Below are 27,268 nucleotides of genomic sequence, written 5' to 3' on the forward strand. Positions count from 1 at the left end.
CAGCTGTTGGGCAGCATTCTAAGGCATTATTTTGTAGTATCCCAAGAAAAAAGAAACACTACTCATACCTATATACATAGTGCCCACCCATGTTAGCTCTGGGTCAACCCAAAAAGTCAGGTCTGGCTACGCCACTGTTATGGTTGTTTAAAAAAAAATTCACTAGGACCACTATAAGGTAAAATTATGTATCATACCTGATAATTTTCTTTCCATTAATCATAGCTGATCAATCCATAGACTGGTGGGTTGTGTCCATCTACCAGCAGGTGGAGATAGAGAGCAAACTTTTGCCTCCCTATTTGTGGTCATGTGCTGCCGGAAACTCCTCAGTATGTCGATATCAAAGCTCCATCCGCAGGACTCAGCACTTAGAGAATTACACCCACGAAGGGACACTCTGCCCAGCTCACCACCGCCGAAACGGGGGAGGGGAATTAACCCAGCTCATCCCCACACAAGTGGGGGAGGGGAATCCGTCCAGCTCATCCCCGCGGAGCGGGGGAGGGACACCACACCCGCCGATGCGGGGGGATCTGGCTTATCCTGCAACCGCGGGAGGAGCTGACTGACCCTAACACCGCCGAAGCGGGAGGGGTACAAAGCTGCCCTACAGCCGCACGAAGCGGGAGGGAGTGCCGGCAGAATTTAAATCTCAATCCAGCCCCGTAAAACGGAGGGGAGAGGAATGCAGCAGCTCACTGTAACACAAATTCGTCTCAACTCTTGAAGAATCCAAGTGAAAAAACTTGAACACGAAGTCTTTCTGAAGTAACTGAAGACTAAACTTGAACCTGAAATGCAACCAGAATAAAAACAGTACAGATATCTGGGAGGGGCTATGGATTGATCAGCTATGATTAATGGAAAGAAAATTATCAGGTATGATACATAATTTTACCTTCCATATCATCAAGCTGATCAATCCATAGACTGGTGGGATGTACCGAAGCAGTACTCACCCAGGGCGGGACATTGAAATCCCTGACCTCAACACTGAAGCTCCAAACCGGGCCTCCGCCCGTGCAGCCACAGTCAAGCGGTAATGCTTGGAGAATGTATGAGCCGAAGCCCAAGTTGCCCGCCTTGCATATCTCTTCCAAGGAGACGGACCCAGCCTCTGCCGTCGAGGCCGCCTGAGCTCTAGTGGAGTGAGCCTTCAGCTGGATAGGCGGCACCTTCCCCGCGGCCACATAAGCCGCTGCAATGGCTTCCTTGACCCATCTTGCCACTGTAGGCTTAGCAGCCTGCAGACCCTTACGAGGACCTGCAAACAGGACAAACAGATGATCCGATTTCCGGAACTCATTGGTCACTTCCAAGTATCTGATGATGACTCGTCTCACATCCAGATATTTAAGAGCAGAGTACTCCTCTGGGTAGTCCTCCCTACGAAAGGAAGGGAGACAGAGCTGCTGATTCACATGGAAGCGAGAAACAATCTTGGGCAGGAAGGAAGGCACTGTGCGAATAGTCACTCCTGCCTCAGTGAACTGCAGAAAAGGCTCTCGACATGAGAGTGCCTGGAGCTCGGAAACTCTTCTGGCTGAAGTGATAGCCACCAAAAAGACTGCTTTCAACGTCAGGTCTTTCAGAGATGCCCTCGACAAGGGTTCAAAAGGCGGCTTCTGCAATGCTCTTAGCACCAGGTTGAGATTCCACGCAGGCACCACTGAGTGCAGAGGAGGGCGCAGGTGATTAACTCCCTTGAGAAAGCGCACCACATCTGGCTGCGAAGCCAGGGAAGCACCCTTCAGGCGGCCCCTGAAGCAAGCCAGAGCCGCTACCTGGACTTTAAGGGAACTGAGCGACAGGCCTTTCTCCAGACCTTCCTGCAGGAACGCCAACACTGAAGAAATTGGAGCAGTGAAGGGAGAAAGTGAGCCTGCTTCACACCACGCTGCAAATATACGCCAAACCCTGGCGTAAGCAGTAGAAGTAGAGCGCTTCCTCGCTCTCAGCATAGTGGCGATGACCTTGTCTGAGAAGCCCTTCTTTCTCAGATGCTGCCGCTCAATAGCCAGGCCGTAAGACCAAAGGGGGAGGGATCCTCCATCACCACGGGACCCTGATGTAACAGGCCCTGTTCCACTGGCAGCCGCAGAGGATCGTCGACTGAGAGCCTGATCAAGTCCGCATACCAGGGACGTCTGGGCCAATCCGGACCCACCAGGATTACCCTGCCGGGATGCTTTGCCACCCGGTCTAGCACCCTGCCCAACATGGGCCAGGGCGGGAACACATAGAGAAGCTCTTGAGTCGGCCACTGTTGGAGAAGAGCATCTACTCCCAGGGATCGAGGGTCCCGTCCTCTGCTGAAAAAGCGCGGCACTTGGCAATTGGCCGATGACGCCATCAGATCTAGGCTCGGCTGGCCCCAGCGCTTCGTGATGTCCAAGAACGCCTGAGCAGATAGCTGCCACTCTCCGGGCTCCAAGGTATGGCGACTGAGAAAGTCCGCCTTGACATTCATGACTCCGGCAATGTGGGCCGCTGACAGCTGCTCCGGGTTCGCTTCTGCCCACTGGCATAGATTCATAGCCTCCTTGGCTAGAGGGGCGCTCTTGGTACCTCCCTGGCGGTTGACATAGGCCACAGCCGTGGCATTGTCCGACAGGACCCGTACCGGCTTCAACACCAGTACCGGGATGAACTCCAAAAGCGCCAACCGAATGGCTCTGAGTTCCAGGAGGTTGATAGACCACTTTGCCTCTGCAGGAGACCAGAGCCCCTGCGCTGTCCTTCCCAAGCAGTGGGCTCCCCAGCCCGACAAAGAGGCGTCCGTCGTGATGACAATCCACTCCGGGGTCACCAGAGGCATTCCCGCAGACAACTTGTCTGTCTACATCCACCAGCTCAGCGCCTTGCGCACTGCTGGGTCCAAGGGAAGGCGCACAGCATAATCCTCCGACATCGGAGTCCAGCGCTGCAGCAGAGATTGTTGTAGTGGTCTCATATGAGCCCTGGCCCAGGGCACTACTTCCATCGTGGCCGTCATAGAGCCCAACAGCTGCACATAGTCCCAAGCCCGAAGAGGAGAGGCTACTAGGAACTGGTCCACCTGAGCCTGAAGTTTGACAATCCGATTGTCTGGCAGGAACACTCTGCCCACTTGGGTGTCGAATCGAACTCCCAGATACTCCAGGGACTGAGTCGGGCGCAGCTGGCTTTTCTCCCAGTTGATGATCCATCCCAGGGAGCTCAAAAGAGCAACTACCCGGTCCACAGCTTTGCCGCACTCTGCATAAGAGGGGGCTCGGATCAACCAGTCGTCCAGATAAGGATGGACTTGTACTCCTTCCTTTCGCAGGAAGGCCGCGATGACCACCATTACTTTGGAAAAGGTCCGCGGAGCAGTAGCCAACCCGAACGGGAGGGCTCTGAACTGGAAGTGTCGGCCCAGGACTGCAAAATGCAGAAAGCGTTGATGAGGAGGCCAGATGGGAATATGCAAGTACGCTTCCTTGATGTCCAAGGATGCCAGGTACTCCCCTGCCTTCACTGCCGCTATAACAGAGCGGAGAGTCTCCATGCGAAAGTGCCGCACTTTCAAGGCCCGATTGACCCCTTTGAGGTCGAGGATAGGCCGGACAGAACCTCCTTCCTTTGGTACCACAAAGTAAATGGAGTAACGCCCCTTGCCAAGCTGACTTTCTGGCACCGGAACGACCGCACCCAGGCGGATCAGATTGTCCAAAGTCTGCTGCACTGCCACAGCTTTGACCGGAGACTTGCAGGGAGAGAGTACAAACCCGTCTCTTAAGGGTCGGCAGAACTCTAGCTTGTAGCCGTCTCTGATGACTTCCAGCACCCAAGCGTCTGAAGTTATTGTGGTCCACTCGCCCAGAAACGAGGACAGCCGTCCTCCAATCTGCACTGGGGTGTGGACCAAGGCCCCGTCATTGGGTACGAGACCCTGGGGGAGGACCGGAGGGAGCACCTCCGGGACGGCGGTCTCTGCGAAAGGAATGCTGCTTGGGGGAGAAATTCCTCTTAAAGGAAGAGGGGGCAGAGGAACCCGACCTGCCCGGGCGGTACCGACGGGCTTCCTGAAACCGTCCTCTGGAGGTACCGGGACGAGTACTAGCCCGAGCCCTGACCTCTGGTAACTTCTTGCCCTTAGACGTGCCGAGATCGGTCACGATTTTGTCCAGCTCGACCCCAAAGAGCAGCTTGCCTTTAAAAGGCAATCTAGCCAGGCGGGATTTAGAGGCGTGGTCAGCAGACCAATGTTTCAGCCAAAGCCACCGCCGCGCAGAGATTGTCTGAGCCATGCCTTTAGCTGAGGCCCTCAAGACATCATACAGCAAGTCTGCCAAATAGGCTAAGCCCGATTCCAGGGCCGGCCAATCAGCCCTCAAGGAATGATCCGAGGGGGAAGCCCGCTGCACCATAGTCAGGCACGCCCTGGCCACATAGGAGCCGCAAACTGAGGCCTGCAAACTTAAAGCAGCCGCCTCAAAGGACGACCTTAAGGCCGCCTCCAATCTTCTGTCTTGGGCGTCCTTTAGGGCCGTGCCACCTTCCACCGGCAACGCCGTTTTCTTAGTCACCGCAGTGATTAAAGAATCCACGGTAGGCCACAGATAGGCCTCACGTTCACTTTCAGTCAAAGAATAGAGGCGGGACATAGCCCTAGCCACTTTAAGGCTCGCTTCAGGGACATCCCATTGAGCCGAAATTAAGGTGTGCATGGCATCATGCACGTGGAAGGTTCTAGGCGGGCGCTTCGTCCCCAGCATAATGGCAGAGCCAACAGGGGCTGAGGGAGAGACGTCCTCCGGAGAGGAAATCTTCAAAGTGTCCATGGCCTGTATCAACAGGTTGGGCAAATCCTCTGAGCTAAAAAGCCGCGCTGCAGAGGGGTCATCCGCTCCATCCGAGCGGGGATCCGTCTCCTCCAAGGAATCCGCAAAGGACCGTTGGGAGAACTCAGATACGCTGCCCTCATCTACATCGGAGGAGACAAAGTCCTCCAAGGCCTGGGAATCAACCCGAGGGCGTTTACCTCTGGGAACCTCACCCTCTTTACCAGACGAGGGAGCAGGGGCAGCGTTTTGCATAAGGAAGGCCTGATGCAGCAGCAAAACAAACTCGGGGGAGAAACCCCCCAGACTGTGCACTTCCGCAGCCTGGGCTACAGCCCTAGAAGCACCCTCAACCGGCGCTCGCAAGAGCGGGGGAGAGACATGCTGCGCATCCAAAATGGCGTCCGGCGCGACACTCCGCGAAGGAGCCGCGCGGGAAGAACGGCGCTTAACTTTAGCCGCTTTTGTGCCGTCGCCCAAATTAAGGGCGTTCATGGCATTAATGTCTCCAACCTCAAGGGCGGCCCAAGAAGAAGCCGTCTGAGCCGCGTGGCCGGCCAAGATGGCGGAGGCGAGGAGCGGGGGATGGGCGTTTATGGCGGGAAAAACCGCCACGCCGGAGGAAGGACCGGGACATTCATCGGTATTTTCAAAGCCTGTTTTGCAGAAGTTTATCTACGCAATTCATCCGCAGTTGATCCAGATCACAAGGGAGCATGTTGGGGCGGGCTTAGGGCAGGAGTAGGACATTTTACAGCCATAATGGAACAAAACGAAAACATCTAGGGCTGAAACTTCAACGTTTTGGTCTAGACCTGTTCTTAGAACGAATAAGGCACAAAAAGGTGCTCTAAATAACTAGATGATCACTGGAGAGACTCAGGCATGACCCTCCCCATACTCCCCCAGTGCTCACTGACCTCCTCCAACCCCCCAAAGATGTGATTAAAAATATTACCAACCTCTATAACTGCTTCAGATGTTGTAACCAGGTCTAACAGAGCAGCAAGCAGGTCACTGGAGTAGAGCGAAGTTTCTTACCTGAAGCAGGTGTTCTCCGAGGTCAGTAGGCTGGATATTCTCACGTGTGGGTGATGTCACGTCAGCCCCCGGAGGATTTCTAGCAAAATTCTCTAAAAGTCTCTTCTGGAGCGTTCCATTGCTTGTGGCGTTCGTACTGCGCATGCGCACACGTAGTTTCCCGCCTGTCGCGCGGTCACGCTCCTCAGTTGAATCCAATAGAAAGAAAGACAACTCCAAAGGGGAGGTGGGAGGGTTTGCTTCAGGTAAGAAACTTCGCTTTCTCCGAGGACAAGCAGGCTGATATTCTCACGTGTGGGGTATCCCTAGCCCCCAGGCACACTCAAAACAATAACCACTGGTCAATTGGACCTCGCAACGGCAAGGGGATAACAAAGATTGACCTGAAACCAGAAACAGCTAACTGAGAGTGCAGCCCGGAACAGAATAAAAATGGGCCTAGGAGGGTTGCAGTTGGATTCTAAACCCCAAACAGATTCTGCAGCACCGACTGCCCAAACCGACTGTCGCGTCAACTGTCCTGCTGAAGGCAGTAATGAGATGTGAATGTGTGGACTGATGACCACGTCGCAGCCTCGCAGATCTCTTCAATAGTGGCTGACCTCAGATGAGACACTGACGCAGCCATGGCTCTAACATTATGAGCCGTGACATGGCCCTCTAAAGTCAGCCCAGCTTGGGCGTAAGTGAAGGAAATGCAATCTGCTAGCCAATTAGATATGGTGCGTTTCCCGACAGCAACTCCCCTCTTGTTGCATCTTAGCCCTGGGCTCATCCACAATCTCCACAGGGAAGGGAATGGCCTCAGATGTTTCCCGCACAAAAGATGAGAAAGACAAACTCTCTGGAGGGGAGAGCTGCTTCTGAGGCGAGGGAGTTGAATCAGATGGAAGGCCCAGAGAGTCCTCAGCAGAGAAAACTACAGGTTTGTCATCTTCATCAGATGAACCATCATCGGATGGGGCCAAAAGCTCAGAAAGAGCAGCCCGGATCCGAGCCCGTCTCAACATGGAGGTATGGCGACCTCGAGGACTGTGTCGAGAAGTCGACTCCCCTGGAGACTCCGGTGAAGCTTCCTCCACCGACGACAAAGGAGAGGCGACCCGGGTGGCAGCGGAGAAGGAGACCTCAACACAGACAAAAGGCTAGGCGCCACAGGAGCCTCCAGCACCGATGATACCGGTACCTCCGGTGCTGGACGCAACTGATGCAGCACCGCTTCCATAAAATTTGGAAACAAAGCCTTGATGCGCTCATCAAGAGAAGCTGTTGAGAAAGGCTGTGGTGTCGATTTGGGCTTCAGAGACAGAACCTGCAGAGGTCGGGGAGCCGGTACCGGGCTGCTAGACGACCGTCGCGCCGACACCTCCATCACAGAGGGAGAGCGATCCTCTCGGCGTCGGCTCTTCTCGGGTGCCGAATGCTTCGACGACCCTGAGCTCCCAGTACCATGTCGAGAGGGTGAACGATGACGGAGCTTCTTGGCCTTCGCCCGTCATCGAGACTCCTCGATACCGGTGAGGAGGACGTGGAATCTACATGCCTCCTCGGGGCCGGGTCCGATACAGGTCAGTCCCGGGGGGCCTGCGAAGCAGGAGGCGCCGAGGCGGGTGGAGACCCGCTCGATGCATCACTGCTCCCAGCGTGCATCGGTATTTTAGCAGCCTTCACCTGGTCTCCCGACGCCAAAGCTGCCCTTGACGTCGACGGTACCGGACCCAAAAAGTTTTTCTCTCTGGGCCTCTCTGGAGATCTGAGTGCGCTTTTTCATTTTTAGGCACAACTTACAGCTCTCCTGAAGATGGTTGGGCCCAAGGCACTGAAGGCACCAGGAGTGCGGATCAGTGCCAGAGATGGTCCGGTTGCAGCGGGCGCATGGCTTGAAGCCGCTGGGCGTCTTCGATGACATGGCGGGAAAAATAGCCTCCGCGAAATCAAAAGACGCGATTTTGTTAGAAAAATCAAGACAAAGCAAGGGGAAAAAACCCGACAGAGCGACCTAACCACGGTCGAAACGAAAAAATAAAGGAAACTTATAATGTGGGAAAAAAAACTGAAAAATAAAGGGGAAAAAGTTTTTTTTTTTTTTGACAATCCTCGTAGAAAGGAATGGAAAGACAGTCTTCGACGAAGACGAGAAGAAACTTCACTCCGGGAGCAAGGAAACGCTTAGCGCTCAAAAGAACTCCATGTCTCCTCAGACACATAAAAGAAGAAACTGAGGAGCGTGACCGCGCGACAGGCGGGAAACTACGTGCGCGCATGCGCAGTACGAACACCACACACGATGGAATGCTCCAGAAGAGACTTTTAGAGAATTTTGCTAGAAATCCTCCGGGGGCTGACGTGACGTCACCCACACGTGAGAATATCAGCCTGCTTGTCCTCGGAGAATATCGTGGTCAGTGATATGCACTTTAGAGAGAAGAACCCAGGCCCATATCCCACTCTACCTTTTTACTTGTGGTATAAAGTGTGAGCCCTCCCACATTCCTCCAGAACCTACTGTGCCCATATATAGCTGACCCCTTCACCCATAAGGGCTATTGTGGTGGTGTACAGTTGGGTATGGTAGGTTTTCGGTGGGTTTTGTAGGGCTCAGCTTACAGGATAAGGGGGTAATGGTGAGATGTGTACCAGGGAGATTTTATATGAAGTCAACTGCAGTGTCCCCTATGGTTCCTCACTGCTCTCCTGGGATGTCTGTGTAGCCAGTCTACTAAGAATGATGGCTCCACCTACATCTAAAAGGCTTGATTTTCTATGTTTTTCACTTTAACTTTTTTTTTTTTTAGAATGCACCCCCCCCCCCTCAAACAAAAAATGCACAGCGCATGAAAACATCTTGCATGTGGCCATTTAAAAAAATGGATTCGGATTTGGGACATTTAGTGCAAAACGATCAAAGTCCGACTTAGATGTCATATCGAAAATGCCCCTCCACGCCATACTTTGTATTGTTATTTGAATATTTTTACTTCTGTAATTGCTGCTTATGTTTCAAATAAAAATACAAAAAAAGGCATATTCATTAAAAAACCTACTCCATTACCCAATAACTACACATTATTGAATGAAAAAGTAATCCATGGAACAATGTAATTAAATTTCAAAAATGGAAGACAAGACTTCAGAACTGTCTGCGGACTTTTATCTATTGTAAGAAGTTATAGTCTCAACAGACGAAAATAATCATTGGTCAAAAAACCTCCACATCCTCCCTAATAACTTTATTTTCTTGATTTTTTAATACCTTTTTCTTTGTTGTTTTCCTAAAACATAAGCAATTTCATCTCACTTGTACCAGATAGGAGGGGAGAGATAAGTAAGCTCGACTCAGGAGAGAGACCTTGAGATGTTGGTGTCTGAGGATCTAAAGTTGAAGAAACAATGCGACAAGACGACAGCTGTAGCCAGAAGGATGCTAGGCTGCGTAAAGAGGGGTATAACCAGCAGAAGAAAGGAGGTGTTGATGCCCCTCTACAAGTCGTTGGCGAGGCCCAACTTGGAGTATTGTGTTCAGTTTTGGAGGCCATATCTTGCTAAAGATGTAAAAAGACTGGAAGTGGTGCAAAGAAAAACTAGAAGTGGAGGTTAGTGCAGTGGACTTTGAACCTGGGGAACTGAGTTTGATTCCCACTGCAGCTCCTTGTGACTCTGGGCAAGTCACTTAACCCTCCATTGCCCCTGGTACAAAAAACAAGTACCTGAATATATGTAAACCGCTTTGAATGTAGTTGCAAAAACCTCAGAAAGGAGAGACTTGCTGACCTGAACATGTATACCTTGGAGGAAGGGAGAAACAGGGGTGACATGATACAAATGTTCAAATATTTGAAAGGTGTTAATCCACAAACATAACTTTTTCGGAAACGGGAAGGTGGTAGAACTAGAGGGCATGAATTGAGGTTGAAGAGGGGCAAACTCAGGAGTAATGTCAGGAAGTATTTTTTCATTGAGAGGATGGTGGATATCTGGAATGCATTCCCATGGGAGGTGGTGATGAAAACGGTAAAGGAATTCAAACATGCGTGGGATAAACACAAAGAAATCCTGTTTAGAAGGAATGGATCCACGGAATCTTAGTGGAGATTAGGTGGCAACGCCGGTAATTGGGAAGCATAACCAGTGCTGGGCGGACTTCTACGGTCTATGCCCTGATCGTGACTGAATAGATATGGATGGGCTGGAGTGTAAATTTTAAGGGGTTTCGACAGCTTCAGAACTTAGTACAAGAACAGTGCTGGGCAGACTTCTACGGTCTATGCCCTGAGAATGGCAAGGACAAATCAAACTCGGGAATAAAGTATCACATACCATGTAAAATGAGTTTATCTTGTTGGACAGACTGGATGGACCGTACAGGTCTTTTATCTGCAGTGATTTACTATGTTACTATATTATTTAGATAGATGCCTCCCAGTCTTGTAAGGTTCTCTTGTAATTTTTCACAATCCTCTTGCGATTTAACAACTTTCAATAACTTTGTGTCGCCAGCAAATGTAATTACCTCACTAGTTACTCCCATCTCTACGTCATTTATAAATATGTTAAAAAGCAGCGGTCCCCGCACAGCCCCCTGGGAACCCCACTAACTACTCTTCTCCATTGAGAATACTGACCATTTAACCCTACTCTCTGTTTTCTATCTTTTAACCAGTTTTTAATCCACAATAGGACAGTACCTCCTATCCCATGACACTCCAATTTCCTCTGGAGTCTTTCATGAGGTAGTTTGTAAAATGCCTTTTGAAAATCCAGGTACACAATATCAACTGGCTCACATTTATCTATATGTTTGTTTACCCCTTCAAAGAAATGTAATAGATTGGTGAGGCACGATTTCCCTTCACTAAATCCATGTTGACCTTGTCTCATTAATCCATGCTTTTGAATATGCCATGTAATTTTGTTCTTTATAATAGTCTCTACTATTTTGCCCGGCACCAACATCAGGCTCACCGGTCTATAATTTCCCGGATCTCCTCTGGAACCTTTTTTAAAAATCGGCGTTACACTGGCCACCCTCCAATCTTCCGGTACCACGCTTGATTTTAAAGATAAATTACATATTACTAACAATAGTTCCACAAGATCATTTTTCAATTCTATCTGGGATGGATACCATCCGGTCCAGGAGATTTGCTCCTCTTCAATTTGTCAAATTGCTACTGCTATCTCTGTGTGGATCTGCCAGCACTTTATGTAGAAGATGCAAAATTTATGTATATTTGTAAAATGGCTCTTCCAGCTGCCTATGTAGGCAAATACATGTGCACTCCTGCATGTCTTTATATGTATTTTACAGAATGCTCTTCATTCAATACCACCAGAATTGACTACATCCTAATCTGGATGCCTCATTTCTGATCTATGTTCTATGCAAAATGGGCCTTCACATGACTCAGGTGACCAAGGACAGAGCAGATACAGTTCAGACAACAAAGTATTATATATAACATATAACAAAAAAACCAGTGTAAATAGGTGGCTAAACTGTAAATATGTGGAGAAGTAGCCTAGTGATTACTGCAGTGGACTTTGATCCTGGGGAACTGAGTTTGATTCCCACTGCAGGTCCTTCTGACTCTGGGCAAGTCATTTAACCCTCCATTGCCCCTGGTACAAAATAAGTACCTGAATATATGTAAACCACTTTGAACGTAGTTGCAAAAACCTCAGAAAGGCGGTATATCAAGTCCCATTTCCCTTTCCCTAAACATACCTGTACTTCAGACTCAAGTGGGGAAAAAAGTAGGGATTATTCTTCTAGCAATCAATTCACTCACTGGCAATCCTCCGCAACTGAACCATATAGTTTTCTTAATAGTTGCTATCCTCCAAATTTTGTATAGGTCGCCTAAAGTTAGGCACATAATTTTGGGTGCAGACAGCAGATATGCGTGTAAAGTAGTTGGCTAAATTGGTGATATCAATAATTGAACTTAACAAGTGTTGACTGACACTAATTATTGGTTATGCATGATCTGCTCTGCACTCCTATAACCTGCACACCTACTTCATCTCACATGCAACTCCAAAGGGGGTGTGGCCAAGGACAGGCATGTGCAGGTCATGGGCATTCCCAGGATTCAGATGTGGAGTTATGAATACTTACACTTCCGCACCTGCCTTTAGCAGAGATAAATGCTCACACCTAAAGTTTGGTGTGAAAATTATTTAAGCTAGTATTATATAAAGACAATTCATGCTTAGCATTAATTATCCTGAAGCATACTGAATTTATTTATTTAGATTTTGCTCACACCTTTTTCAGTAGTAGCTCAAGGTGAGTTACATTCAGGTACACTGGATATTTCTCTGTCCCAGGAGGGCTCACAATCTAAGTTTGTACCTGAGGCAATGGAGGGTTAAGTGACTTGCCCAAGATCACAAGGAGCAGCAGTGGGATTTGAACCGGCCACCTCTGGATTGCAACCACTAGGCCACTCCTCCACTCCACTGTAACTTTGGGTGCCCTCTACAGAATTCCCCCCTGTGTGTACTACCAACTAATACCCATTGTTCTGAGACAGCAGAAGCCCAGTGATTGAACAATAAAGTCCATCCTTTGAAATCAATTAACAGTGACATCCAGGGGGTAACTTTATAAAGTAACTAGTAAAAGAGGCCCGTTTCCAACAGAAAGGAAACGGGCGCTAGCAAGGTTCCAGGGCCCCCTCCCTACCTCACTCCCTCCCTCCATCCTCCGAGTTTCAGGCCCCTCCCCTCTGAGTTTGATTCCCCCTACCTGCCTCCCTCCCTCCCTCCAAGTTCCACGCCCCCCTACCTGCCTCCCTCCCTCTCCTCTGAGTTCCAGGCGCCCCTCCCCCTCCTCCCTCCCCCTCACCCCCTCTCTCTCGTCTCAGGACCCCCTCCCCCCCTCTCTGCCTCTCCCCTTTCATAAGTGCCGGCTGTTGTTTAAAATGTCTTTACCTCCTGCTCCACCGGCAACAGTGAAGTCCAGCATGACGGACACCAATTCAGACTGCCTTCGCTTTCGCTTCTGTTTCAACTGTTCCTCTGGTCCCGCCCTTCCGCAAACAGGAAATGAGGGCAGGACCAGAGGAACAGCTGAAACAGAAGCGAAAGCAAAGGCAGTCTGAAGTGGCGTCCATGTGTGCTGGACTTCACTGTTGCAGGCGGATCAGGAGGTAAAACATTTTAAACAGCTGCTGGCACTTACAAAGGGCTGGGGCACTCACACACGTCCTGCTTGCACTCGGAGGCCACAGAGAGAGAGGGAGGGAAGCGTCAAACTCGGACGGGAGTGGGGCCGTCGGACTGGAGTGGGCCCGTGGAACTCGGACGGACGGGAGTAGAAGGAAGGAAGGAGGGAGGGAGGGAGGTAGGGGGTCATGGAACTCGGGGGGGGGGGGGGGTGGAATTCTTTACTCACCTCCGGTGGCTGCTGCTGGATTCCCTTCTCTCTCACTTCCCATTGGTCCGCCCTGTGACGTCATCCCCAGGGAGGACCAATGGGAACTGTGTTACAAACCCAGGCATCCAGACGGAGGTGCAAATTATTATATAGGATTTCAATGCATATGTGCCTATATATGCAAATAAACGGACTCATAAAATAGTGGCTGCCATAAAAGTGTGTGCGATGACATGGCAGTGCATACTTTCCTGGGAGACTTATATAGGGACGTAGTTTAGGTGAACTGTGGGCAAAGTTCACAAGTAACCTTGTAGATGTTGGTGGAGGTGTACTTTGTACTTATGAAGGCCTGAACCAGGCAGTTTCAGTGCTGCTAAGTATCTAATATCTAAGAATTAACATACAGATGATGAGAAGTGGAAATTTCTCGTCGTCTGTATATTAATTCTTAGATATTAGATACTTAGCAGCACTGAAACTGCTTGGTTCATTCAACAATCCTTACACTTTTTGTAGATTCTGGAATGAATGCACATCTGTTGCATTGTCTATGTAGCTAGTGCACATGCTAGGTTATGAACCCCAGATAGGTGGTAGAGAGGTTGGGAGGTGGGGCTAGTGTTGGGCAGACTTTTACGGTCTGTGCCCTGAAAGTGGCAGATACAAATCAAGGTCAGGTATGCACATAGAGTAACACATAGCAGGTCTTTCTATGCCATCATCTACCATGTTACTATATTTTTAGTAGGACACTAATTAGGTTTGTGGCTCTTGGGCTCACCAGGCCTTGCCTCCTAATGGAAAGATACAATTATAAAGGCCTATTAGACATGTCCGGGTGGGATATTTTCACCTCTTGGTTCTCTAATTTAGGTGGTACCTTCAGATCTCTCTTTATTGGACTGTTATGTTTTATTGTTATATTGATCCTATCTTGTTTGCTTGGTTGCATCTCCCCCTGTTTACGCAAATTATGCACTCCACCTAAAATCCTTTTTATGTCAGCAAATACTTCACATAACTATGCCACACTAAGTTCTTATATTGCTACTCCCTCTACAGACCCTGACACATTGGTTACCTCTGCTTGTGTTTAATTTCTCCTCCTGGTTCCTAGACACAGGTATGCATACTTTTTTAGTATCATTCTCTCTCTCTCCTCCTCTCCAAACCCTATTGGCCCCTTCTGTTAACTTGTAGCAAAGGGAAGAACACTGCACCCTTTCTTGTCTCCTCTGGCTGAACACTGAAGACTGGAACAGACTTCTTTTTTCCAGAGGGGGGGGAGATGTTGGTGGAGGTGTACTTTGTACTTATGAAGGCCTGAACCAAGGAGTTTCAGTGCTGCTAAGTATCTAATATCTAATAATTAATATACAGATGATGAGAAGTGGAAATTTCTCTTTTTTTCTGTAAATTACAATGATATTAAGCAGGCCAGGTGGAGCAAGTACCCCCACCTCTTTCCCCACCTTCCTCTGACCAAGCAAGTGAAAGACAATCCATTTGCTGTTTACATGAGTGTGTTTATTAGCCTTTGAGAGACTTTTAGGATGCAGATCAAAGGAAGTTCCAGGTGAAGGGGGCAGGGCTGACAGAGGAGAGAAATAGAAATCCTGTACTCAGGACAGGATAAGAAAATATTATTGCAGAGTGGGGGAGTTGTTGTAGGAGGTGGAAGGCCTCCAATTATTTAATGTACAGAAATTAATGTCTCATATGTTGGACAGAGAGAAATGAAGGTTTCTTTCCTTCTAATCATGAGAAGCTTGCTGGAATGGCAATTACACTATAAGCCCTGATTGCCCACAATCTCTCCCATTGAATATGGTCAGGAGACAGAATTCTTTCCCATGCCCTTTGAAGTAAGGCTACTATCAGGAGAGAATTACCCTTTTTACAACCATGAGAGGAAGACCAGGTAACACCTTGTTTCCTTCTCTGCCTAGAACAATTCAAACACTATCTCCCTGATCCCTGGAGTCAATAGCAATAGTTCTATTGACAAGAGAAATCTATCACCTCTATAGCAACTGGAAGCAGTAGTTAACTTTTGTCTCCTCTTTTAGAATAGGAAGAATACTAATTAAAGGTTCAGAGAAATGTATTCTTGTGAGAAAGGCTGTAAAGATGAATAGGTCCAAAACATTTGGACAACAGACCAAATGCATCTTCAAAAGGAAATATAAACAGATACTATATATTTCTTTATTGTCAGGAGATCCTGCCTGACTGTAGGATGCTAATTAAAGGGGAAAGAAGAAACCCTCCCTCCTTCTTGTGCTCCATGTATTGAAAGGGAAAAGAAATCCTATATAATATTTCTCTGCCAGATAGGAGGTTGGGCAGTGTACATCTCTTTTGGCTCCCAAGCCAGGGAGTTTGGAAGGATGTCCTGTTCCCACTTTTCATTTGTAATTTCATTTTCTGTAATATGTTCTTCTTTTCTATTCTATACTGTATCTATATTTATTCCTTATTTTTCCTAATCTTAGGAAAATATAATAAAATTGTGTTTTTCCCCAACGGAAGCTTCTCTTGGTTTTTTTCTCTTTTTGTTTTTATTTGTTGTAGTGCAAATGGTCCATAATCCAGCTGTCCGGTTTCTAAGATACAGTTAAGAGGATTGTATTGTGTAAGTAGTGCTGACCGTGATTAGAGACCCTGGAGGTGCAGCACGAAAGGCACAAAGATTATAAAGGACATTAATTTATGCATGTTCTTGAATAATCCAGATGCAGACATTTACATCTGCTCTCCTAAATCAGGTGCCCTTTTATAAAATTGCCTTCCTAATTGTTTAATATGTTACTCCTACCAGAATTCTGCATGACTGCAGAGCACAGAATTTGCAGAGAATTTCCTAGTCACGCAGAATTCAACATTTTTGCACAGAATCTGTGATGTGGCTAGTTGGCTGCCCCTGAGCCTCAGTGGGCCCTCACCAGCCTGTGGTAGAGACTGGCCACTTCCGCGCTGACCCCAACCCTACCCGAGCCTCAGTGGGCCCTCCACAGACCTACCTGAGCATGCCCTGGAGGTCTAGTGGCCTCTTTGGGGGCAGGCAAGAACCCCACTCTTTCCTGCCTGCTACCACCGCTCTCTAGCTGGTGCCGCTGCTTCTTAAAAATGGACGCCGAGACTTCAAGTGGTAATCTTGTGACACTGCCACTGGAAATCTCAGCGGCCAGTTGGAAAAAGTGGTGACACTGGCCCAGAGCAGCAGCAGCGGGCAGGAAAGAGTGGGGTTCGTTCCTGCCACAAAGAGGTACTCCCAATGCAGCTTCTCTTCCTCCTACCACACGGGTTAAGTGCAGAACTGAAAACAAAATATGGATGGTGTATGGGTACAGGGAGGTAGAGAGGAAGGGAGGAAGGGCTGTAAAAAACAGGTGGAGGGGAGGGGGTGTAATAAAGGGGAGGGAGGAAAGGTTGTAAAAAAAAGGTGAAGGGGCTGTAAAAACGGTGGATGCTATGGGTGCTGTGAAAAATAAGGATGATATCTGTGTACAGGAAGGGGGGATATAATTCTAATTAAATTATGATGAATAAACTTGCAGAATTTTCTAATTTTGTGTACAGAACCTTGAATTTTTTTGCGCAGAATTCCAGCAGAAGTAAAGCAAAGATACTTACCTATAGCAGGTATTCTCTGAGGACAGCAGGCTGATTGTTCTCACTGATGGGTCGGCGTCCACGACGGCCCAGGAACGGAGGATTTTTCCAGAAAAAAAATCAAAAAAGCTTTAAGACAGCACCCGGAGCGCAAGGGACTCACACTGCGCATGCGCAGCCATCTTACCGTCCGCGCGCGTCCATTCCCGCTTCAGTTATATCAAAAAGCAAATAAAGAACAACAACAACCCCAAAGGGGAGGTGGGCGGGTTGATGAGAACAATCAGCCTGCTGTTCTTGGAGAATACCTGCTACAGGTAAGTACCTTCGCTTTATCCGAGGACAAGCAGGCTGCTTGTTCTCACTGATGGGGTATCCCTAGCCCCCAGGCTCACTCAAAACAATAAAAAAGGTCCATTATGCCTCGAAACGGCGAGGACATAAAGACTGACCTATGAAGAAACATCTAACTGAGAGTACAGTCTGGAACAGAATAAAAATGGGCCTAGGGGGGTGGAGTTGGATTCTAAACCCCGAACAGATTCTGCAGCACCGACTGCCCAAACCGACTGACGCATCGGGAATCCTGCTGAAGGCAGTAATGAGATGTGAATTTGTCTAATGATGACCATGTCGCAGCCTTGCAAATCTTTTCTATAGTGGCTGACTTCAAGTGAGCCACCGACGTAGCCATGGCTCTAACACTATGAGCTGTGACATGACCCTCAAGAGTCAGCCCAGCTTGGGCATAAATGAAGGAAATGCAATCTGCTAGCCAATTGGAAATGGTACGTTTCCCAACAGCAGCTCCCCTTCTGTTGGGATCGAAAGAAATAAACATTTGGGTGGACTGTCTGAAGGGGCTTGTCTGCTCCACGTAAAAGGCCAATGATCTCTTGCAGTCCAAGGTGTGCAACTGATGTTCAGCAGGGCGGGTATGAGGATGGGGAAAAAAATGCTGGCAAGACAACTGACTGGTTCAGATGCAACTCCAACACCACCTTCGGCAAGAACTTAGGGTGCGTGCAGAGGACTACTCTTTTATGATGAAATTTAGTATAGGGAGCATGGGCTACCAAGGCTTGCAGCTGACTCTACAAGCTGAAGTAACAGCCACCAAGAAAATGACCTTCCAGATCAAGTACTATTTAGATGGAAGAAATCCAGTGGCTCAAAAGGAGGTTTCATCAGCTGGGTGAGAACGACGTTGAGATCCCATGACACTGGTGGAGGTCTGACAGGGGGCTTTGACAAAAGCAAACCTCTCGTGAAGCAAACAACTAAAGGCTGTCCAGAGATAGGCTGATCTTCCACATGCTGATGGTAAGCACTAATCACACTAAGATGAACTCTTACGGAGTTGGTCTTGAGATCAGACTCTGAAAAGTAGAAGGTATTCAAGCAGGGTCTGAGTAGGACAAGAGCGAGGGTCTAGGGCCTTATTGTCACACCAGACGGCAAACCTCCTCCATTTGAAAGAATAACACCTCTTCGTGGAATCTTTCCTGGAAGCAAGCAAGACTCAGAAAGACCCAAGGAGTTGAATTCTACGCTCTCAACATCCAGGCTGTGAGGGCCAGAGACTGGAGGTTGGGATGCAGAAGCGCCCCCTCGTTCTGAATGATGAGGGTTGGAAAACATTTCAATCTCCACGGTTCTTCGGAGGACAACTCCAGAAGAAGAGAGAACCAAATCTCAAGCGGCCAAGAGGGAGCAATCAGAATCATGGTTCCGCAATCTTGCGTGAGTTTCTGCAAAGTCTTCTCCACCAGAGGTATGGGAGGATATGCATACAGAAAGCCCTTCCCCCAATGCAGGAGAAAGGCATCTGACGCTAGTCTGTCGTGGGCCTGAAGCATAGAACAGAACTGAGAGACCTTGTGATTGATCTGAGTGGCAAAAAGATCCGCCGAGGGGGTGCCCCACTCCCGAAAGATCTTGCAAACAACGCCCATGTTGAGCGACCACTCGTGAGGTGCATTATCCTGCTCAACCTGTCGGCCAGACTGTTGTTTACGCCTGCCAGATACATGGCTTGGAGAAACATGCCGTGACGGCGAGCCCAAAGCCACATCTGGACGGCTTCCCGACCCAGGGGGGCGAGATCCGGTGCCCCCCCTGCTTTTTGATGTAATACATGGCAACCTGATTGGCTGTCTGAATTTGAATAATTTGATTGGACAGCCGATCTCTGAAAGTCTTTAGAGCGTTCCAGACCGCTCGCAACTCAAGGACGTTGATCTGAAGACCTGATTCCCGGAGGGACCAAGCTCCTTGAGTGTGGAGCCCATCTACATGCGCTCCCCACCCCAGAAGAGATGCATCCATGGTCAGCACTTTGAGAGGCTGCGGAATTTGGAAGGGATGTCCCAAGGTCAAATTGGGTCGAACTGTCCACCACTGAAGGGAACTGTGAAAATCGATGAACAGTTGGATCACATCCTCTAGATTGCCTGCAGCTTGATACCACTGGGAAGCTAGGGTGCATTGAGCTGATCTCATGTGAAGATGGGCCATGGGTGTCACATGAACTGTGGAGGCCATATGGCCTAGAAGTCTCAACATCTGCTGAGCTGTGATCTGCTGAGACGCTCTGGCCATGGAGACAAGAGACAGAAGATTGTCTGCCCTCGCCTCAGGCATGAGCCGTCTGGGAGTCTAGCAGAGCTCCTATAAATTCTAGCTTTTGAACTGGAAGAAGATGGGACTTCGGGTAATATATCACAAACCCGAGTAGCTCCAGCAGTTGAATAGTCATCTGCTCCGAGGTGTTCATCACAGCCAATCGTCGAGATAAGGGAACACATGCACTCCCAGTCTGCGTAGCGACGCTGCAACCACCGCTAGACATTTTGTAAACACCCTGGGCGCAGACGTCAGACCAAAGGGCAGCACACAATACTGAAAATGCTGTGTTCCCAGACGGAATCGAAGATACTTCCTGTGAGCGGGAAGTATCGGGATGTGTGTATAAGTATTCTTTAAGTCCAGAGAGCATAGTCAATCATTTTCCTGAATCATGGGAAGAAGGGTGCCCAGGGAAACCATCCTGAACTTTTCTCGGACAAGGAATTTGTTCAGGGCCCTTAGGCCTAGGTTGGGACGCATCCCCCCTGTTTTCTTTTGCACAAGAAAGTACCTGGAATAGAATCCCAGCCCTTCGTGACCGGGTGGAACGGGCTCGACCGCATTGGCGCTGAGAACGGTGAAGAGTTCCTCTGCAAGTACCTGTCTGTGCTGGAAGCTGAAGGACTGAGCTCCCGGTAGGCAATTTGGAGGTCTGGAGATCAAATTGAGTGCGTACCCTAACCGGTCTATTTGAAGAACCCACCGGGCAGAGGTTATGAGAGGCCATCTTTGGTGAAAAAAATTTAACCTCCCCCTGACCGGTAGATCGGCCGGCAGAGATACTTTTATGGCGGCTATGCTCAGCTGGAGCCAGTCAAAAGCCCGTCCCTTGCTTTTGCTGGGGAGCTGCAAGGGCCTGTCTGGGCGCACGCAGTTGACGCGAACGAGCGCACTGGGGCTGAGCCTGAGAAGGCTGTTGGGAATGTGGATTGTACCTATACTTATTGTAAGCATAGGGAGCAGTCCTACTTCCCCAGAAAAACCTTCTACCTGTTGAGGTAGATGCTGAAGGTGCCCCGTGGGAGAGCTTGTCAAGGGCGGTTTCCCGCTGGTGGAACTGCTCTACCACCTGCTCGACTTTCTCGCCAAAAATATTCCCCCCCCCCCCCCCCGCCCGGCAAGGAACATCCGCAAGCCGCTGCTGGGTTCGACTATCCAGGTCAGAGGCACGCAGCCATGAGAGTCTGCGCATCACTATACCTTGAGCAGCGGATCTGGTGGTTGGGAGACGGGGATAGTGCTGGGCAGACTTATACGGTCTGTGCCAGAGCCGGTGGTGAGAAGCGGGACTGGTGGTTGGGAGGCGGGGATAGTGCAGGACAGACTTGTACGGTCTGTGCCAGAGCCGGTGGTTGGGAGGCAGGGCTGGTGGTTGGGAGGTGAGGATAGTGCTGGGCAGACTTATACGGTCTGTGCCCTGAAGAGCACAGTTACAAATCAAAGTAGGGTATACACAAAAAGCAGCAAACATGAGTTATCTTGTTGGGCAGACTGGATGGACCGTGCAGGTCTTTTTCTGCCATCATCTACTATGTTACTATGTTATGTTATATGTCGTAAACACCCCTGGACAGGAATTTACGACACGCCTTCAACTGCCTGACCACCTCCTGAAAAGGCCTGGCATGCTCCGGAGGGAGCTTGTCCACCAGGTGTGAGGATGTTATAATGCCGTTGTATCGCTCCATGGTGCGACCGCACCTTGAGTATTGTGTTCAATTCTGGTCGCCGCACCTCAAGAAAGATATAGTAGAATTGGAAAAGGTGCAGCGAAGGGCGACTAAAATGATAGCGGGGATGGGACGACTTCCCTATGAAGAAAGATTAAGGAGGCTAGGGCTATTCAGCTTGGAGAAGAGACGGCTGAGGGGAGACATGATAGAGGTATGTAAAATAATGAGTGGAGTGGAACAGGTGGATGTGAAGCGTCTGTTCACGCTTTCCAAAAATACTAGGACTAGGGGATGCGATGAAACTACAGTGTAGTAAATTTAAAACAAATCGGAGAAAATTTTTCTTCACCCAACGTATAATTAAACTCTGGAATTCGTTGCCGGAGAAAGTGGTGAAGGCGGTTAGCTTAGCAGAGTTTAAAAAGGGGTTGGACGGTTTCCTAAAGGACAAGTCCATAAACCGCTACTAAATGGACTTGGGAAAAATCCACAATTCCAGGAATAACATGTATAGAATGTTTGTACATTTGGGAAGCTTGCCAGGTGCCCTTGGCCTGGATTGGCCGCTGTCATGGACAGGATGCTGGGCTGAATGGACCCTTGGTCTTTTCCCAGTATGGCATTACTTATGTACTTAAGTCCGCCAGTTGCTTAACATTGTTCCGCATGTGGATGCTCCTGTACAGCTGGTATGATTGGATCTTGGACACAAGCATAGAGAACTGATAGGCCTTCCTCCCAAAAGAGTCCAGAATCCTAGATTCTCGCCCCAGGGGCGCCGAGGCAAAATCCCTAGTACTCCTGGCTCTCCTGAGAGCGGAATCCACCACCATAGAGTCGTCAGGTAACTGGGACCTCACCAACTCAGGTTCTCCGTGAATCCGATATTGGAACTCAGCTTTTTTGTGAATGGTGGGATTACTGAGTGGTTTCGTCCAGTTCCTAAGCAATGTCTCTTTAAGGACATTATGCAAAGGGGCAGTGGACAACTCCTTAGGTGGTGAAGGAAAGTCAAGAACCTCGAGCATGTTAGTCCTGGGCTCATCCTCAGTTACCACTGGGAAGGGAATGCCCACAGACATTTCCCGGACAAATGACGAGAAGGTGAGACTCTCCGGTGGAGCAAGCTTCCTCTTAGGTGAAGGAGTAGGATCAGAAGGAAGACAGACCACAAGATTCCTCAGAAGAGAAATACCTGGGGTCTTCCTCTTCATCTCTCGAGGCATCCTCCTCAGTATCGGACAAGAATTCTCTAACTGCAGTCCAAAACCGGGCCCATCTCGTCGCCGAGGAACGTCGTCCTCTATGGTCAGGGCCGTGCCTAGGGTCTCTGGCGCCCCCCTGCAGACTATCAGTTGGCGCCCCCCCCCCCCCCCCCCGTGAAAATGATCGCTCACCACTTGCCACACTGAAAGGAATTGTCAGTAATATTCTTAGAAACAAATTGCTATACATTGCAAAATAAGATAGCAGATGTAAATTCTCAAATTGGACATATTCCAAACGCTAAAATGAAAATAAAATGATTTTTTTTCTACCTTTGTTGTCTAGTGACTTTCTTTTTCCGATCATGCCCAGTATCTGATTCTGCTGCTACCTGTCCTCTTAACTCCGTTTCCAGGGCTTCCTTTCCATTTATTTCTTTACTTTCCTCCTTTCTTCTTCATTTCTTGCTCTATATCCATTTCCAGCAATTTCTCCTCTCTCCCTGGGTCCTGTCCATGTCCATCCTTGTCCCTCTCTGCCCTTCCCTCCTCCATCCATAGCCAGCAATCCTCCTCTCCCCTCCCCTCCATTTCCAGCAATTTCTCCTCTCCCTGGGCCCTGCCCTCCTATCCATGTCCATCCTTGTCCCTCTCTGCCCTTCCCTCCTCCATCCATAGCCAGCAATCCTCCTGTCTCCCCTCCCCTCCATTTTCAGCAATTTGTCCTCTCCCTGGGCCCTGCCCTCCCATCCATGCCTCTCTGCCCTCCCAAACATGCCTCTCTGCCCTTCCCTTACCTTAGCTCCGCGCCCTGGAGCCTTTGAATCTTCCGGTTGCAGCAGCAGCATCAGTGAAAGTGCTGTCTCCCTTCCCTTCGCGCTCTTGGTTCCCTCAGTGTCCCGCCTTCTTCTGACATCAGAAGAAGGAGGGACACTGAGGGAACCAACGAGCGCGAAGGGAAGGGAGACGTCGGCAGTCTCTCACTCTCAGCAAAAAAACAAAATTAATGGAGGAGCGCCACGGGAGCGGGCAGCAGCGGATCAGCAGCGCTCTCCCCTCTCCTTTCAGTCAGCACTGCACTCCAACGCGGCAGCAGCGGCATCACTCGTCGGCAACACCCCAGCCGCAGGTCCTTCGGAGAGTGTCGGCCTGCAAGGCTCCAGGTGCAGCGTCACACTGTGCGTCGAAGAGCTGGGGCGGAGCTAAACAGACCAACGAGCGCTGCGTACGGGAAGGCAGCAGCCAGAGCCAGCAGCGCATGCGCATATAGGCGGTGCAGCGCCAACGCGAGAGAGGTTTGTTTATATTTTTTAATTTTTAGAACACTGACGTCTGACGGCGCCCTTGAAGGTGAGGCGCCCCCCTGCCGTGCTTACCCCGCTTACCGGGTTAGCACGGCCCTGTCTATGGTGATGCCAAGAAGTTGACACCCATGCCAACGGCGATGAAGCTCCCTCCAGCAACGTCGACAGGGAGTCAGGGACCGCACCACAGGCACAGAGCCAGCTGCCGCTTCCATTGACGGCACCGAGGGCGCAAGCACCCCCGGTACCGAGACAGACTGACGCAGCAGCCCTTCCAGGAGACCTGGAAGGGTTCAGATGCGCTCATCTAGAGCCGCTGTCAAGGAAGGCTGTGGGGCCAAAGCAGAAGTTGGTGTCAGAATCTGTGGAGGCCTGGGAGGCGGTACCGGGCTGTCTGAAGATCTACGCACCGACACCTCTTATATGGAGGGTGAGCGCTCCTCCCGGCGTCAACGCTTCTCAGGTGCCGAATCCTTCGACGCCCCGGAGCTCCCGGTACCGTGTCTCGGAGACCGATGACGATGCTTCTTCGCCTTCGCTGAAAGCACGCCACCGGCACTCCTCGGTACTGACGAGGACGACGTGGAATCCACACGCCTCCTCGGCCTGCACAGCAGGAGCCCTCGAGACAGGTGGAGACCCACTCGATGGCTCACTAGTCCCAGCTAGTGGTGAAGTCCGGACAGCCATTACCTGAGCTCCCGATGTCGACGCCATCCCCGGTGCCGATATCGACGACCTCGGTACCGATGTTGATGTCGACGCCGAGGAATCAGTCGGAGCTCCGAAAAGATGGTACCGAAGAGCTCTTCTCGACGCCTGTGTCCGCTTTTTCAAACTCAGACACAACTTACAGGCGTCTAGGCGATGATCGGGCCCAAGACACTGGATGCACCAGGTGTGCGGGTCAGTGCCCGAGATCGACCGCTGGCACCGAGCACACTTCTTGAAGCTGCTGGGAGGCTTCGATGACATGAGCGGAAATATCACAGTGGTGAAATGAAAAGGCTCGATTGTGCCAACAGAGGTGCACAAAAATGAGAACCGCGTATGCGCAGCCTCAGAAGGCCACGACGAAATTGAAAGAAAACTTAAAAAGGGGGAAAAACTTAGAATATAAGGGAATTTTTTTTTTTGAAAACTGAAAAAAAGAAAGAGACAAAGAGGCAACGTAAAACAAAAAGAAAGCGCAAACAAGAGCGCGAAAACGCCGAAGTTTTTCTCTGGGCCTGTGGAAGAGAGACCGACATGCAACCACTCTCCTCCGTAGAAAAAGAAAAACTGAGACGGGAACAGATGCACGCGGGCAGGAAGATGGCCACTCATGCACGGTGCGAGTCCCTCGCACTCCGGAAGCTGTATTAAAGCTTTTTTGATTTTTGCTGGAAAAATCCTCCGTTCCTGGGCCGCAGTGGACGCCGACCCATCAGTGAGAACAAACAGCCTGCTTGTCCTCGGAGAATATGTTATCACAATTGGTTTCATTTTCTTTCCAAATGATTTAAGTTTGGGTATCCCCGCCATTCAAACCGTCCCTCCAATTACCAAGTCACAGTCAGAGCCACACATAGAGACAAACATATAAAGTGACTCGAAAAAAATTCTATGAGCCAAGTTCCACGTGCTTTCCCCCTTTACTACTTCACTTAATTGATAATTAAGTTTTGCCAAACAAATCAGTGCTCCCAGTGTGGCAATACTTATGTACTCATGACGAATTATAAATTATCTTACAAACTTAATTCAATATAAAACAGACACAGACACAACCTGGTCAATATTCAAAATGATTTAACCAGCCAGAAATGGCCGCTGACTAGTTAAATTGCTAATTCGGGGCTATTCACTAATTTTTGGCAGCACTTAACCGGTTATCACTACTGAAGATTAGCAGTTAGCACCTAACTGAAAACCGGCTATTTTGAGGCCATTCCAGGGATGGGGGTGGAGACAGCACTTAATTAAGTGACAATATTCAGCATTTAACTGGCCCAAGTAACTGCATAAATGGAACCACATTAAAAAAAAAAACAGTCCTATCTTTATGCAGCAACCCATGGCTGGTTAAGTTCTGAATATCGACTTAACTGGCTATGTGTTAGCCTGTGCCACATAAACCTGATATTCAATGCCGAAGCCTGGACAAGGCCTGGCATTAAATAATTGGGTATAACACCAGTGGTGGTCAGCAAAACGCTCACTGCCACTGGCTGAATATTTACCCCAACATATCTAAACCTACCAATCATCCATTCCAAAGGCCTATATATCAGGGGTGTGGCCAGTATTCAATTTTTGTGGGGCCCAGGGGTGAACCAAGAGGGAGCAATATATTTTCTCTCTGCTCACCCCCCCCCCCCCCCCCCACACACACACAATAATTTTACCTTTATTGGCAGGGATGCCCAATCCCTGCCTGCCAATGAGATCCTCTGCCCGGAAATGCATCAGTACTACCTCAGCAGCAAAGAAATCAGTGGCCTCCAATCACCATTACTCACGCATACTCAGTGCAAATTGAGTATGCATGAGGAGTACCAACGTTGGTGGCTGGAAAGAAGGCTGCTGATTTCTTCATTGCTGAGACAGCACTGGGGCAATTCGTGGCAGCAGCAGATCTCACCAGCTGGAGGAGATTGGGCATCCTCACCAGCCATTCAACAGGTACTTTGGTTATAGAGAGGGCTTGAGTCCCCAAGGACCACTGTGGCTATGCCACTGCTATATATCACAATTTTCAATATTTCTATTAAATACAATTCTTCAAAAATTAACTAGTCTTCAGAATACACCCATGCATCATGTAAAACCCTGCTTACTACAAACCTCTTGGGAACCACAGTTCAAAATGCCCTTTTGATTTCTTTTACAGTAGGAACCATGAACAGGGAGTTTTGTAAGAAAAGCAAAATCCAATAAAATGCTACTCTTCCCTATTTTCTGCCAATCCTATTCCATCCTAATAGATTATAGGCTGGTGTGCCTTTATCCTATTCATGGAACTTAATAAACCACATCTGTGACAAACATCATCCATGTCTCTCTGCCTCTAGGGCATGTGGATCTGAATTTTTTTTGCCTTGACTATGATCAAACTGTCAGCTATTTTTCCTTGCCTTGTCTAGACTCTGTAAATGTTCAGGTTTGCCCCCACCATCTACCCTGTTGCTTAACAGTAGCCTTGTGAGATCCTCACTTTTTTGGTTTTCCTCCATCTTCACTTGTTCATCAGTGTTGACTGTCCAAATCAACAGCTTCCACCAAACCACTTCATCTAGTTTTAGACTGAAAAATCATTTAACATTTTGATTTCCATTATCACCTATTTACTCTCATTCCCAAAATAAATACAAATGTACTTACTGAATTGTGAGTCATTTCCAGGGGTTCTATCAAGTACATGTGAGTAGCATCTTCAAACAAACCACTGAAACAGAACAGAAATTAAAAAAAAAAAGATTTAAGAAGACGGAACAAAACAACAGGAAACTCTTAATAAATACTTGATTTTTTTTGTTTGTTAATAAACAAAATCCATTCCACACCTTAATATTCACAGAATAGAGCAGAGAAAGTTCATAATGGTCTATAAAATTGTGCCTTATAGAAA

At 49.0% G+C, this 27,268-nt stretch overlaps 1 protein-coding gene across 1 annotated transcript in view; it reads right to left on the reverse strand.

Moving 5' to 3' along the window:
• Nucleotides 1–27,268, reverse strand: part of ADAM23 (ADAM metallopeptidase domain 23) — a 1,183,145-nt gene that overhangs the window by 917,783 nt on the left and 238,094 nt on the right. The window contains exon 6 of the mRNA XM_030210005.1: nt 27,022–27,085. Within this exon, the coding sequence (XP_030065865.1) occupies nt 27,022–27,085 (64 nt within the window). The remainder of the gene's footprint in view (nt 1–27,021; nt 27,086–27,268) is intronic.

The sequence above is a fragment of the Microcaecilia unicolor genome, chromosome 7 (assembly GCF_901765095.1).
Source record: "Microcaecilia unicolor chromosome 7, aMicUni1.1, whole genome shotgun sequence".
Lineage (NCBI taxonomy): Eukaryota > Metazoa > Chordata > Amphibia > Gymnophiona > Siphonopidae > Microcaecilia > Microcaecilia unicolor.